This window comes from Theropithecus gelada, chromosome 14 (assembly GCF_003255815.1).
Source record: "Theropithecus gelada isolate Dixy chromosome 14, Tgel_1.0, whole genome shotgun sequence".
NCBI lineage: Eukaryota > Metazoa > Chordata > Mammalia > Primates > Cercopithecidae > Theropithecus > Theropithecus gelada.
Window position 1 is genome coordinate 56,287,814 of NC_037682.1, and position 14,745 is coordinate 56,302,558.

At 46.8% G+C, this 14,745-nt stretch overlaps 1 protein-coding gene and 1 non-coding gene across 8 annotated transcripts in view; one reads left to right on the plus strand and one right to left on the minus strand.

The window, feature by feature from the left end:
- Window positions 1–547: 547 nt before the first annotated feature.
- TRNAM-CAU lies at window positions 548–620 on the minus strand. Its single transcript has one exon. It is a non-coding gene; the product is annotated as a tRNA-Met (tRNA).
- Window positions 621–9,605: 8,985 nt separating this feature from the next.
- DENND5A (DENN domain containing 5A) overlaps window positions 9,606–14,745 on the plus strand; it is a 130,256-nt gene continuing 125,116 nt past the window's right edge. For 3 of the 7 annotated variants that reach the window (XR_003115626.1, XM_025356635.1, XM_025356638.1), the window contains exon 1: window positions 9,606–10,041. Coding sequence is in view for 5 of the 7 variants with exons in the window: in XM_025356635.1 (XP_025212420.1) it covers window positions 9,933–10,041 (109 nt within the window). In the remaining 2 variants the exon portion in view is untranslated. The remainder of the gene's footprint in view (window positions 10,042–14,745) is intronic. The other 4 variants (XM_025356636.1, XM_025356639.1, XM_025356637.1 and 1 more) reach the window with 2 other exon arrangements.

The window sequence follows — 14,745 nt, forward strand, 5'->3', positions numbered from 1 at the left end:
ACTCAGGAGGCTGAGGCACGAAAATTACTTGAACCTAGGAGGCGGAGATTGCAGTGAGCCGAGATCACACCATTGCACTCCAGCCTGGGCGATAAGAGCAAAACTCTGTCTCAGTAAATAAATAAATAAATAAATAAATAAATAAACAAAATGATTCTGTCTCAAAAACATATAGAATACAGACAAGCTGGCTGGGCGCGGTGGCTCAAGCCTGTAATCCCAGCACTTTGGGAGGCCGAGATGGGCGGATCACGAGGTCAGGAGATCGAGACCATCCTGGCTAACACGGTGAAACCCCGTCTCTACTAAAAATACAAAAAAACTAGCCGGGCGAGGTGGCGGGCGCCTGTAGTCCCAGCTACTCGGGAGGCTGAGGCAGGAGAATGGCGTAAACCTGGGAGGCGGAGCTTGCAGTGAGCTGAGATCCGGCCACTGCACTCCAGCCCGGGCTATAGAGCAAGACTCCATCTCAAAAAAAAAAAAAAAAAAAAAAAAAAAAAGAATACAGACAAGCTCTTTATCTTTCACCAGCTTAACAAGGTGACCTTGCCTCCTCTGAGGCTCGAACTCAGGGCCTTCAGATTATGAGACTGATGCGCTGCCTACTGCGTTAAGGAGGCATCTGGAAGATGTTTTGCTTCCTATAATATACAGTTCTATAGGTTTTGGCAAACATAATTGTGTAATCACTGTGCAATCAAAAAATAGAATAATAATTTTGTTCCCCAAAGCTTTTAAGAGCTCAGCCATAGCTAAATATATCTTCCTTTTGGGATCTGGTCCAAGTGCCATTCACTTCCCTTCATTATATCATCCAGCCTTTCCTAGGAAGCTCTTGGCTCTCAAACTGATGTGAATAAGGAGGCCACTGCGTTCACAATGTAAGGGAGAAGGGTGGGTGCAGCAGATAAAGTCATCCACCCATACTCTAAAAAAATACTCTCAACCTAGGGGGACCCAGGGAGAAGGGGGAAGAGGCTGAGGGGAGCACTGGAGTCACTCCTGGGCTTATAGGAGAGCCAAAGCGACTCTTCTGCTTCCTTGGTCCAGCCACCCTACCCTGTCTCAGCCTCTACACACACTATTCTTTCTTTCCCTCCCTCCCTCCCTTCCTTCCTTTCCTTCCTTTCCTTCCTTTCCTTCCTTTCTTCCCTCCCTCCCTCCCTCCCTTCCTTCCTTCCTTCTTCTTTTTTGTTTTTTGATGGAGTTTTGCTCTTGTCTCCTAGGCTGCAGTGCAGTGGCATGATCTTGGCTTACTGCAACCTCCGCCTCCTGGGTTCGAGGGATTCTCCTGCCTCAGTCTCCCAAGTAGCAGGGACTACAGGCACATGCCACAACACCCGGCTAATTTTGGTATTTTTGGTAGAGACGGGGTTTCACCATGTTGCCCAGGCTGGTCTTGAACTCTCTAACTCCTAATCTCTGGTGATCCACCTGCCTGGGCCTCCCCAAGTGCTGGAATTACAGGCATGAGCCACCGCACATGGCCCACACACTCATATAAAGTACACACATACAATTACTTACACATGCAAACACACATACATCTAATATATATAAGCACATAATATACATACATGATCACCACTATGCCCAAATGCTTACTCACATAGAAATAAGCTCAAACAGGCTGGGCATGGTGGCTCATGCCTGTAATCCCAGCAGTTTGGGACGACGAGTAGGTGAATGCCTGAGCTAAGGAGTTCCAGACCAGCTTGGACAACATACTGAGACCCTTGTCCCTAATAAAATACAAAAATTACCCGGGTGTGGTGGCACACACCTGTATAATCCCAACTACTCTGGAGGCCGAGGCAGGAGAACCGCTTGAAACCAGGAGGCAGAGGTTGCAGTGAGCCGAGATAGCACCACTGCAATTCAGCCTGGGCGACAAAGAGAGACTACATTTCAAGAAAAAGAAAAAAAAAAAAAAAGCTCAAACAGAAATACACAAGCTCACACATCTGGGAAAGTTGCATCTTGCATCACTTGGGGACGTTATCAGTAATTTGCTCCTCCTGTTGCTTCAACTTCATACTTCCTCACCATGGGGTATCAGAGTAAGCCTGAGGCTGACTATTCTTTGTGGCTTCTTTGTTGCTGTGGGTTAGGATAGATGAAAGGTAATGTCTAATTTTCAACTGATTTAGGAAGCTTGTGTTTGAGAGACATGAGGATCCTGAAGCCGGTTACAGGCAAGGTGTTGGAGGCTAGTGGGACACAGGGTATGGGGAAGTGAGGCATATGTGACTTATTTTGTAAAGATGCGTCAGAGGTAGCTGAGTGCGTCACTACTTCCTTAGATATATTGGTGTTTCTAGTCTTAAGAAAGCCCATATTTGTGAAGCTTACATTTTACGATACGTGGAATTTGTTTCGATTGTATATGGTGAACTCCACATTGAGTGTTGGAGAGAAAGTGTTGGAGCACCTGTGAGTTCATCAGCTGATGTGTTCTTGAATGCTATACTGAGCTGGAGAGTAGACAGGTTATGCCTGGGTAGAGCTGAGCTGACCCATGCTAGCATAGGTATAGGCTGTCTCCAGAAGGATTCACAAGGCTTTGCTCACTTCACAGTAAAAGGTATTTCTTAGTTGTTTTAATATGTTTTTGGTTTTTTTCCAGATGGAGTCTTGCTCTGTCGCCTAGGCTGGAGTGCAATGGCTTGATCTCAGCTCACCACAACCTCTGCTTCCTGGGTTCAAGCAATTCTCGTGCCTCAGCCTCCCGAGTAGCTGGGACTACAGGCATGCACCATCATACCCTGCTAATTTTTGTATTTTTAGTAGAGATGGCGTTTCACCTTGGTGGTCAGGTTGGTCTCAAACTCCTGACCTCAGGGGATCCGCCCACCTCGGCCACCCAAAGTGCCGGAATTATAGGCATGAGCCACCGCACCCGGTCTATTACATATTTTTTAATAGTGTGATGGTTAATTTTATGTGTCAACGTGACTGGGCTAACGGATGCCTAGGTAGCTAGTAAAACATTATTTCTGGGTGTGTCTGTAAAGCATTTCCAGAAGAGGTTAGCATCTGAATTGGTAGACTGAGATCGCCCTCACCAATGTGGGTGGGCATCATCTAGTCCACTGAGGTCCTGAATTCATCAAAAAGGCAGAGGAAGGGAGAATTTGTTCTCTCTCTCTCTTTTTTTTTTTTTTTTTTTTTTGAGACAGAGTCTCACTCATTCATCCAGGCTGGAGTGCAGTGGTGCGATCTAGGCTCACTGCAACCTCCACTTCCGAGGTTCAAGCAATTCTCATGCCTCAGCCTCCCGAGTAGCTGGAATTACAGGTGCATGCTGCCACTCCTGGCTATTTTTGTATTTTTATTAGAGATGGGGTTTCACCATGTTGGCCATGCTGGTCTAGAACTCCTGACTTCAAGTGATCCACCCCCTTTGGCCTCCCAAAGTGCTGGGATTACAGGCATGAGCCACCATGCCTGGCCTGCTCTCTCTTCTTGAGCTGGGACATTCTTCATCTCCTGCCTTTGGACATCTGATTCTTGGGCCTCCAGACTCAAATTGAATTACACCATTGGCTTTCCTGAGCCTTCAGCTTATAGATAGCAGATTGTGGAACTTCTTTCTCAGTCTTCGTAATCATATGAGCCAATCTCTCAAAAGAAATCTCTTTCTCTATATCTATATATATCCTGTTGGTTCTGTTTCTCTGGAGAACCCTGATTAATACAAATAGGTAATACATTCTTATGGTTCAAAACTCAAAAAGTATGAAACAATGTATAGTGAAACATTCCATTCTATTCCTGATCCCAGCCATTCAGTTTCCTTCCCTAGAAGCAATCAATTTTTTTTTTTCAGATATTTTTATTTTGAGACAGAGTTTTGCTCTCACCCAGGCTGGAGTGCAATGGCGTGATCTCAGCTCTCTGCAACCTCTGCCTCCCGGGTTCAAGCGATTCTCCTGCCTCAGCCTCCTAAGTAGCTGGAATTACAGGTGCCCGCCACCATGCCTGGCTAATTTTTGTATTAAATAGGCTATGCATATATATAAAAATACATAATTCTTTTATTTTCTCTTTTTTATACATTTGATAACATATTACACAGTTTTTCCTTTTTTTTTTTTTTTGAGACGGAGTCTCGCTCTGTCGCCCAGGCTGGAGTGCAGTGGCCGGATCTCAGCTCACTGCAAGCTCCGCCTCCTGGGTTTACGCCATTCTCCTGCCTCAGCCTCCCGAGTAGCTGGGACTACAGGCGCCCGCCACCTCGCCCGGCTAGTTTTTTGTATTTTTAGTAGAGATGGGGTTTCACCGTGTTAGCCAGGATGGTCTCGATCTCCTGACCTCGTGATCCGCCCGTCTCGGCCTCCCAAAGTGCTGGGATTACAGGCTTGAGCCACCGCGCCCGGCCTTTTTTTCTTTCTCTTGTTTTGTTTTATAGCTGCATAGTATTCCAGTGTTGGTAGAAACTATAGTTTCTTTAATCTGTCTCCTATAGCTAGGTATTTAGATTGTTTTCAGTGTTTTGTTTTGTTTTGTTTTGTTTTTCCCCTCAGACGGAGTCTAGCTCTATCTCCCAGGCTGGAGTGCAGTAGCACGATCTCGGCTCACTGCAACCTCTGCCACCCGGGTGGTGAGCGATTTTCCTGCCTCAGCCTCCTGAGTAGCTGGTATTGCAGGTGCGAGCCATGATGCCCAGCTAATTTTTGTATTTTTAGTAGAGGGGGGGTTTCACCCTGTTGGCCAGGCTGGTCTCAAACTCCTGACCTGGTGATCTGCCGGCCTCAGCCTCCCAAGTGCTGGAATTACAGGTGTGAGCCACTGCGCCCGGCTCTGTTTTCAGTTTTTGCTGTTACAAACAGCAATTATAACAGTTTTTGCTGTTACAGACAGCAAATTATGTATATTTGTAATTATATATATTTGATCCAAGATATATGTCCATACCTCATTCTGGTTTTCAAAACAGGGTTCGGCTCTGTGAGTGGATCTGTGTGGACCTTTCCTAAGGATTCATTCCCTCCACTCTTAGACTGATCTGTCGTGATCATATCCTCCCTTCTCTCTAGTTTGGTGTTGCTTTTGCAAGGTATAGACTTGCAAGATACAGCTCTGCTGTTCGTGCCTTCCTCCAAGGCAGAAGCAAGGCTGGAGAGAGTAATAAAAAGGCAAGTAATCTCCTGTCTCTTCAAACTGACGTTTTCAAAACACTCATTGAGGCAGGACGCAGTGGCCCATACCTGTAATCCCAGCACTTTAGGATGCTGAGGTGGGAGGATCCCTTGAGCCTAGGGGTTCCAGACCAGCCTGGGCAACATGGTGAAACCCCATCTTAATTTAAAAAAAGATTATAATTAAATGGCCAGGTGCGGTGGCTCACTCCTGTAATCCCAGCATTTTGGGAGGCCGAGGTAGGTGGGTCACGAGGTTAGGAGATTGAGACCATCCTGATTAACATGGTGAAACCCCGTCTCTACTAAAAATACAAAACAAAATTAGCTGGGCTTGGTGGTGGGCGCCTGTAGTCCCAGCTACTCAGGAGGCTGTGGCAGGAGAATGATGTGAACCCAGGAGGCAGAGCTTGCAGTGAGCCAAGATTGTGCCACTGCACTCCAGCCTGGGCAACAGAGCGAGACTCTGTCTCAAAAAAAAAAAAAAAATTATAATTAAAAAAAGATTATAAGAAGTCAGTTGGGTATATAAAGCTAGAGTCCAGGGGTAAATTCCAGTTAGAGTTAATATATGTAAAGTGCTTAAAACAGTACTATGTGTTTCTTTTTAAGCTGTCAGGTTGTGTCACTCCTTCGCTCAAAACTCTCCGGTGATTTCTCATTTTATTCAGACAATGGCAAAATCTTTATAGTGTGCCTACGAGGCTCTCCATGATTTATCCTCCTACCCCGACATCTACTTTGGTGATGGTTAATACTAGCTATTGTAACAAATAAACCCCACAGTACCAGTGGCTTCACACAACTGAAGTTTATTTTTTGTTCACAGAACAGTCCGGTGTGGGTATTCTTGGTCAGCTGGAGCCTTTCCTCCATGTGCTTTGCCATTACTTAGAGCCTCAGAATCTTCTAATTCTAGCTGGTGGAAGGCAAAAATAGAAAGAAGGGAGAAGTCTAATCTGCTTCTTAAGTGCCCTCATCTAGCAGTGGCATACATAAAGTCCTACACACATTCCATTGTTGAGAACTAGTCACATGGCCACATCTGGATGCAAGTAGGGCTGGGCAGTGTCCCTGAGGAGGCGGGTCTACACACTATGGAGGAGAAAATTGATGTTTTGAATTGCAAGCCAACTCCACCACACCTTCTACTATCTTCCACCACTCATCCCCACCCTAACCCTCTCCAGCCACCTTGGCTTCCTTATTGCTCTATGAACACTCCAGGCACACTCTGCCACGCACCCTCTCCTGGGGTTATGTTCCCTCAGATGTCCGCTTGCTCTCTCATGTTCCTCATCCTAAAATGGGTGTCCCAGATTGCAACTTATTAAAAGTATATTATGTCCCAGATTTTAAAAATTTCTTTTTTCCATTAATTTATGAATCTTCAATGCAATTCTATGAGGGGTCAGAATGACTCTTCTCATTTCAGTGTTTAACTGATGTGCCCCAGTTTACACAGCTAGTAAGAATGGGAGTGGGGATTTAAACATTAAATCTTCACGCCTGTAATCCCAGCACAGATCACCTGAGGTCAGGAGTTCGAGACCAGCCTGGATAACATGGTGAAACCCCGTCTCTACTAAAAATACAAAAATTAGCTGGGTATGGTGGCGCACGCCTGTAGTTCCAGCTACTCGGGAGGCTGAGGCAGGAAATAGCTTGAACTTGGGAGGCAGAAGTTGCAGTGAGCCGAGGTTGTGCCGCTGCTCTCCAGCCTGGGTGACAGAGCGAGACTCTGTCTCAAACAAACAAAAAAACATTAAATCTTGGCCTGGCGCAGTGGCTCACGCCTGTAATCTCAGCACTTTGGGAGGCCGAGGCAGGTGGATCACAAGGTCAAGATATTGAGACCATCCTGGCTAACACGGTGAAACCCCATCTCTACTAAAAATACAACAAAATTAGCCTGGCGTGGTGGCGGCACCTGTAGTCCCTGCTACTCAGGAGGCTGAGGCAGGAGAATGGTGTGGACCCTGGAGGAGGACCTTGCAGTGAGCAGAGATTGCCATGGCACTCTAGCCTGGGCAACAGAGTGAGACTGCATCTCAAAAAACAAACAAACAAAAAACAAAAAACAAACAAACAAAAAAAATTAGCCACGCATGGTGCACGAGCCTGTAGTCCCAGCTACTTGGGAGGCTGAGGCAGGAGAATCGTTTGAACCTGGGAGGCGGAGGTTACAGTGAGCCGAGATGGAGCCACTGCACTCTAGCCTGGGCGACAAAAAAAAAAAAAAGAAAAAAGAAAAAAAAATCTTAAAAGCATCCCTTCCTATATTTTCTTATTCTCTAAGAAGCAATCACTCTGCCAAACTTATTTCCTACTGGGAAGGAGATCACTTTACAGTTGAGTAGTCTGGGCTTCTCAGCAGTTACATTTCCCAGGGCAAATTAATACAGTTATGCATTTGTTTTTAACTTGTGTTTTATGAGTTGAGTTAATATGAGAGGTCATCTAGCACCAGATCACCCCGGACAACTTGGATAAAAAGTTTCTGGACTTTTCAGTTGAGGACATTTATTCCTTTCTCAAATTTCTTTTTCCACATCACCCCTAGAGTGATCATTCTCAGATTTGGGTCAGATGTTGTCACTCCTTGGCTTGAATTCCTTTACTTTACCTCACTCATCCTCAACTCATGTACCTTACAGGATAAATTTTTTTTAAAATTTTTATTTGTTTGTTTGTTTATTTATTTATGACATGGGTCACATTACGTTCTGCAGGCTAGTCTCAAACTCCTGGGTTCAAGCAGTCCTCCTGCCTCTGGTGCCCAAAATGTTGGGATTACCAGTGTGAGTGTGAGCCACTACATCTGGCCAAGGATAAATTCTTTAGCCTTGTATTTGAATCCAGTACTCCTTCCCCTGTTCTTCTTCCTCCCCTGGTTTCATTCCCTTTAAACTCTCCATCTCCCATCTGAATGTTAATGAATTACTTGTTGGTGCCTGAACATACCGTTTTATCTGTTGCTCCCTGTTGTTACACATACTTAGTTTCCCCGACCCTTTTTACCTGAGAAACTTCCTGTTGATCTTCTGGAACTCAGGTCAGAATATATACCTCCTTCTGGAAACCTTCCCTGACCATTCCCCAATCTGGAGAGATGTCCTCCTTCTGTGCTCTGTAACTTTTTTTTTTTAATGGAGTCTCACCTGAGGTCAGGAGTTCGAGACCAGCCTGACCAACACGGTGAAACCCCGTCTCTACTGAATACAAAAAATGAGCCGGGCGTGGTGTTGCACAACTGTAATCCTAGCTACTTGGGTGGCTGAGGCAGGAGAATCGCTTGAACCTGGAAGGCAGAGGTGCAGTGAGCCGAGATCGGACCATTGCACCCCAGCCTGGGTAACAAGAGAGAACTCCATCTCAAAAATAAAATAAAATAAAATAAAATAATAATAATAATTCTGTAATATTTACTGAGTGATTTCCATGTTCCAGGCAGTATTCTCATTGCTTTACCTGTACTTGCATTTATCTTATGTAATGGTCTCAAAAACCATGACGCCTGGCACTTAGAGATTAACTTGCTCAAGGTCAAAAGTAAATGATCGTCAGGATTGAAATCCAAGCATTTTTTTCTAGAGCCCATCCTAGTAACCACTATACTTGTGTTGCCTTTCTGGCCTCTGATCTCCAGTTTCCAACAAAGACACATCTGCCTAGCTTCTATGGGAAAGGAAATCGGGGGGTCCTAGGACAAGGACCAATACTTAAGTTTCCCTCTGTCTTCTCCCCATCTTCTTACAGGAAAACAGGTTTAGGGGTGGATCTGAGAGTTTTCACAGAGTGAAGAGAAAGGGGAGCTCCCAAATGGCAGTCGCCTCAAGAGGCTTCCAGAGAAAAAAGGAGAGAGCGTGGGAAAAGGGCAGGCTGGGAGGTGGGAGCGGCGAGGAATGGGATGCTGACCACAAGCCCAGGATTCTAGACCAGGCTTTGTCTCTTAGACTCAGTGTAACCTTGGATAAGTCCTTGCTTCTTTCTGAGACTCAGTTTCCCCGTCTGGAAAATAAGGGTAAATATAAAACCGGCTGATCCGCCCCTGCCAAAAGAGAGGACAGGGAGAAGGCCCTGTCAGGGGTCTAGGCTGACACGCTGCAGATAGGATTGGATGAGCTTCCAAGCTCAGCTGTGAGACCCCATACTCATGGCAAGGCCGCGCTAAGATCTCTGAACCTCTGGTTGCTGTGTGGGTGGTTGGGGGCAGAGCATGGGCCAAGTGCCCGGTTCTGCAGGCTTCGCCCACTCTTCTCGCACCTCCTGAGCCCTCCCTAAAGGAGTCTCAATCCCGGGGGAGGGGGGGTGGCAGTTGCGGGCGACCAAGGAGTCGCCGGCTGCGCTGCGGCGACCCTCCGGGAAGCTGCGGCCCGCGGGCTGCGAAGAGCATCACGTCATCCTTTCAGCCAGGAGTCCGCCCCCTCCCGGAGGGCGCCTGCGCAGGCGCGGCGGGAGGAGGGTCGAGGTGGGGGCTGTCCCCGCGCTTTCCGCCCTTCTCCAGGCTCGCTCGGGCCGCGGCGCTCTTGGCTAGCTGCAGCGGCGGCGGCGCGGAGGGGAAGGTGTCCAGGATGCGGCGCGGGGCGGCCCGGTGCCCCCCCGCCCCGTCACGGCAGCCGCGGCGGCCGAGGGGACCGGGCCAGGGCCGGGGGCGGCGGCCTGAGCCGCGGTAGCGGCTGCGGCTGCGGGAGGGGCGGCCTGAGGGCGGGCGGGCGGGCGGGCTCCCGGGTTGCTGGGGCTCCGTGCAGCTCCGCACGGCCCGGCCCGTCTCGTCTCGGCCCCGGCGCCATGAGCGGCGGCGGCGGCGGAGGGGGCTCGGCGCCCAGTCGCTTCGCCGACTACTTTGTCATCTGCGGACTGGACACCGAGACCGGGCTGGAGCCGGACGAGCTGTCGGGTGAGTGCGCGCCGAGCCCGGGGCCGCTTTCCCGCGCCCGCTGTGGTCGGGGACCCAGGAAGAAACCTCCCTTTAGCCCCGCTTTGTCCCGGGAGCCGGGCGAGTGTCGGCCGGGAGGACCAGGGCGGGCGCGGGCGAAGGGGGCGTTGGGCTGGAGGGGGGAAACGGATGAGGGGCTCTGAGCCATAAGGGGTCCAAACCTGCGGCCCGTTGCGCCGTGGCCACGTCTTCGGCGACCAGAAAGACGGAGGGTTGTGTGTTATCAGTTTGGTGTAGGTTGCGTTACTTCGTTTAAAATAAAGGAAAGCTTGTCCTCCAACACCCATTAGGGAGGGAAGGCGTCCCACGTCCTAGTGAAAGTTAAGTTCCACCCAGACTTTAAAAAAAGGAAAACAAAAACTTGGTGAGTGTATCTGGCCACTTCCCAAGAAGCCTGTGATACCAGTTCCTCAAAACCGTTATAACCCAGCCCTCGGCTGGGCCCCCTGAGTTTTCCTACAGATTGCAGCTCTGCACGTCTGGATGGGACATGAAGTAATAAAGTGAACTTGGGCGGCATCAAGAAGAGTGGGAACTCCCTTAGCCCTGGAAAGGGCTTGTATCCCGGGGCCATGCCTTTTTTGAAAAGTAATTTATGTCCTTTATGAGGCCAGAGGCGTTTGTGAATAAAAGGGTAGCAGCATTCTAGTTGGAGAGGCTTGGTGTGTTGTGGTGCGTCTCAAGTCATCTTTCAAAGGGAAAGTGATGAGAGGAGTCAAAGATGGGGCCCTGATCAGATTTGGCACTCATTGCAGAAGGCGTGAAAATTACAGTCCCCGTGACTTTTCCACTGCACTGTCATTGGAATCTTTGAATTGTAACAGTTTTGAAAATAAGTTTTTGTCTGGAGTTTACAGTTAGTGGGTTTCAAGTGGGTGGAGGTTTGTCGAGTTGTACTTTAAGGTTATGTGATCCTGATGAGGGAAACCCCTTTTCACTTTTCTGTCTCTAAGGTTTCTCTCTCGAAAGTGATTATCCTGTTGACTAATCTTGCTTTGCTTCAACGATGACAAGACAGTTTTGTTTTTGGTCACCAGAAAAAGTCCAGTGTTTCTTATGAAAAAAAATTAGGCGGGGCTCAGTGGCTCACCACCCGGCGGCTGACGGGTAATCCCAGCACTTTGGGAGGCCGAGGGGGGGCGTATCACTTGAGGTCAGGAGTTCGAGACCAATTTGACCAACATGGTGAAACCCCTGTCTCTACTAAAAATACAAAAATTAGCTGGGCGTCGTGGCGTGTGCCTGTAATCCCAGCTACTCGGGAGGCTGAGGTAGGAGGATCGCTTTAACCCAGGAGGCGGAGGTTGCAGTGAGCTGAGATTGCGCCACTACACTCCAGTCTGGGTGATTGCGCCATTAAACTCCAGTCTGGGTGATAGAGCGAGACTCTGTCTGGAAAAAAAGAAAAAAAAAAAAAGAAAACGTGATAAATTCATGCTTTAACAAGGTTAGAAAAAAATAAGCTATTTCCTCAATAGCAGGTAGAGAAAATATGAAGCAGTAATATAATTAATATTAGGCTTTTTGTTGGGGTAGTTTTATTGTTTCTAATTTACTTTAAAAAAAAATTTTAATTTTAGGCCGGGCGCAGTGGCTCACGTCTGTAATCCCAGCACTTTGGGAGGCCGAGGTGGGCAGATCATGAGGTCAGGAGATTGCGACCACCCTGGCTAACACGGTGAAACCCCGTCTCTACTAAAAATACAAAAAATTAGCCGGGCATGGTGGCGGACGCCTGTAGTCCCAGCTACTCGTGGGGGCTGAGGCAGCAGAATGACATGAACTCGGGAGGCGGAGCTCGCAGTGAGCTTGTGCCACTGCACTCCTACCTGGGAGACAGAGCGAAACTCTGTCTCAAAAAAAAAAAAAAAATTAATAAATAAATGTCAGTTTTGATGGGTACATAATAATTGTTCAAGTTCATCTTTTAAGGTCTTCAAATTCTTATAGTACAGATGTTTTTCATCTTTTTCCTATGTGGTAAGTATGTGACTTTGATGTAACTTTTGGAATTCGGTTCAAGGTATTGGTGTTGGAAGGGTACCTCAGAGAGGAAAATGAGGCCCAGGAAGGACAGTGGGACCTGCATCCACTAGTTAATTGCTTGGTCCAGTGCTCTTCTCATGACATTAAACTGCATCTCATTGGCCTGGCATGTTGAGAAATGTTAAAAACAACATAATTCTTCTCAATAAAAGAAACTTTAAGGTGGTGGAATAAACTTTTTTTTTTTTTTGAGACAGAGTCTCGCTGTGTCGCCCAGGCTGGGGTGCAGTGGCGCAATCTCGGCTCACTGCAAGCTCCGCCTCCCGGGTTCACGCCATTCTCCTGCCTCAGCCTCCGAGTAGCTGGGACTACAGGCGCCCGCCACCACGCCCGGCTAGTTTTTTGTATTTTTAGTAGAGACGGGGTTTCACCATGTTAGCTAGGATGGTCTCGATCTCCTGACCTCGTGATCCACCTGCCTCGGCCTCCCAAAGTGCTGGGATTACAGGCTTGAGCCACCGCGCCCGGCCTAAACTTTTTTTTTTTAATGCTGTGCTTTTGGGTGTCAAATTGTATGAACACTTGGTTTGAGAAGATAGAATGTTTTGCGAATGATAGAGCATAAGAATGAAGCTGGGAAGTTAACTGTTAGTGAGAGCATGAGTTTGGGGTAACATTCCTGCCCTGCTATTGACTATCTCTGTGATTGGGAGCAAGTTAGAGATAACCCTGTCAGGGTCCTCATCTATAAAAAAAGAATGTAAATAAAAATAATCTAATCAAGTAGACCTTCAAAAATGTTTAAAAACTGTCTTTCAACATTTCATTAAAAGAGAAATGTTACTCTCTTTTAATGAATATGTGTTAATTATCTGGCTTTTTGGCAAGCTAAAATTATGTCCCTGTGAAAGTTTATTGGGATAATAAAGAAAGGGGGATGAGTTGTATAAAATGTGTAAAGAAGGGTATTTTCTGTTTTTTTTTTTTAAAATGTGGTTGCAGTAGTGGAATGCCGAGACCACATTTCCAATAGGTGGCGTTTGTTAGAGTATGCAATGTTGAAAGGATTTTTTTTCCTCCCTTCATTTCATTTCTGGTGGGTTGGTAGGGGAATCTGAACTATCCAGAGGGGGAATCTTTTTTTTTTTTTTTTTTTTTGGAGACACATCTTACTCTGTTGCCCTCGCTGGAGTGCAGTACTGCAATATTGGCTCACTGAAACCTCCGTCTCCCAGGTTCAAGCAATTCTTCTGCCTTAGCTTCCCAAGTAGCTGGGATTACGAGCCACGCGGCCACCACGTCCAGCTAATTTTTGTATCTTTTGTAGAGATGGGGTTTCACCATGTTGGCCAGGCTGGTCTCGAATTCCTGACCAAGTGATCTGCCCACCTCGGCCTCCGAAAATGCTGGGATTACAGGCATGAGCCACCACTCCCAGAGGGAATCTTTGAATAAAACAAAACAGAATACAAATAGCAGGTTCTTCCTGAGACTCTCCAGGGTGCATTTTCTCTCCTCAGCCTGCCTTGTAGCTCCCAAATTGATGATATTGTACTCAGTGAAACTACAGGAAATTGTTATTTGCACCCAGGTTCTCCAAGAAGGTATTGAGGAGTCTCTAAGAAGGTGCACTCCACATAATTCACTTACATAGCTCAGGTAGCATCTACATTCTTAAAAAGTGAACCCAGACTAAGCAAATCAAAGATGCTCAGTGTTCCTTCTTGTTTTGTGGAGAAAGGTTAAGATTCATTCCTCTGTCTGCAACAAATAAACATGGAGGCTGGGCACAGTAGCTCATACCTGTAATCCCAGTACTTCGGGAGGCTGAGGCTTGAGCCCAGGAGTTTGAGACCAGCCTGGGCAGCACGGCAAGACCCTGTCTCTACAGCAGTACAAAAAATTAGCTGGGTGTGGTGGCGTGTGCCTGTGGTCCCAGCTGCTCAGGAAGCTCAGGTGAGAAGGTCACTTGAGCCTAAGAGGCAAAGGTTGCAGTGAACTGAGATTGTTACACTGCACTCCAGGCTGAGCGACAGAGGGAGACCCTGTCTCAAATAAACAAATATACCTGAAGAAAAATAAAAATAAAAAACCCCAAATAAGCATAGAGCTTTCTGTGTTTATTATAGATTGAGATAATTGGATTTTATAGGAATCTCTTCCTGTCACCTCTTTCCCTTTCTTGCAGACACAGCATGTAGGCAAGTAATGTAGAGTTGTTTTTTGTGCAAGGAATTGAGGAGGGTGTGAAAATTAATTTTGTTTTCTGATTGAGGAAGCTCTTTGGGCTGGAAGAAGAAGAAGGTAATCTGTGAGCAAAGCACAAATTTAGCCACCTTGAGGATATGGCATCTGCTTGTTGGCTTTTTGAACTTGTCAGTTAGGTAAGCAAATCTGGAAGAATTGCTTCTGATTTATGTTTTCCATTATTTTTGGCACATCCTAAGTGGAGAGGCAGATGGTAGTGTTCAGTTTCTTTTTCTACCTCTGATGGGCGAATGTCCTGGTGAATCTTCTTTTTGTTTGTTTCTTATGGTCACCACTAGGTGACCCCAGGAGAAGGCTTTACTGTGAAATGGGGTTCATGAGTTTATTTTCCTTGTCTCTGCTTGAGAATTAAGGTTCCTTTTTTTTTTTTTTTTTTTTTTTTTTTTTTTTTTTTTTTTGGGGGTTTTCTTT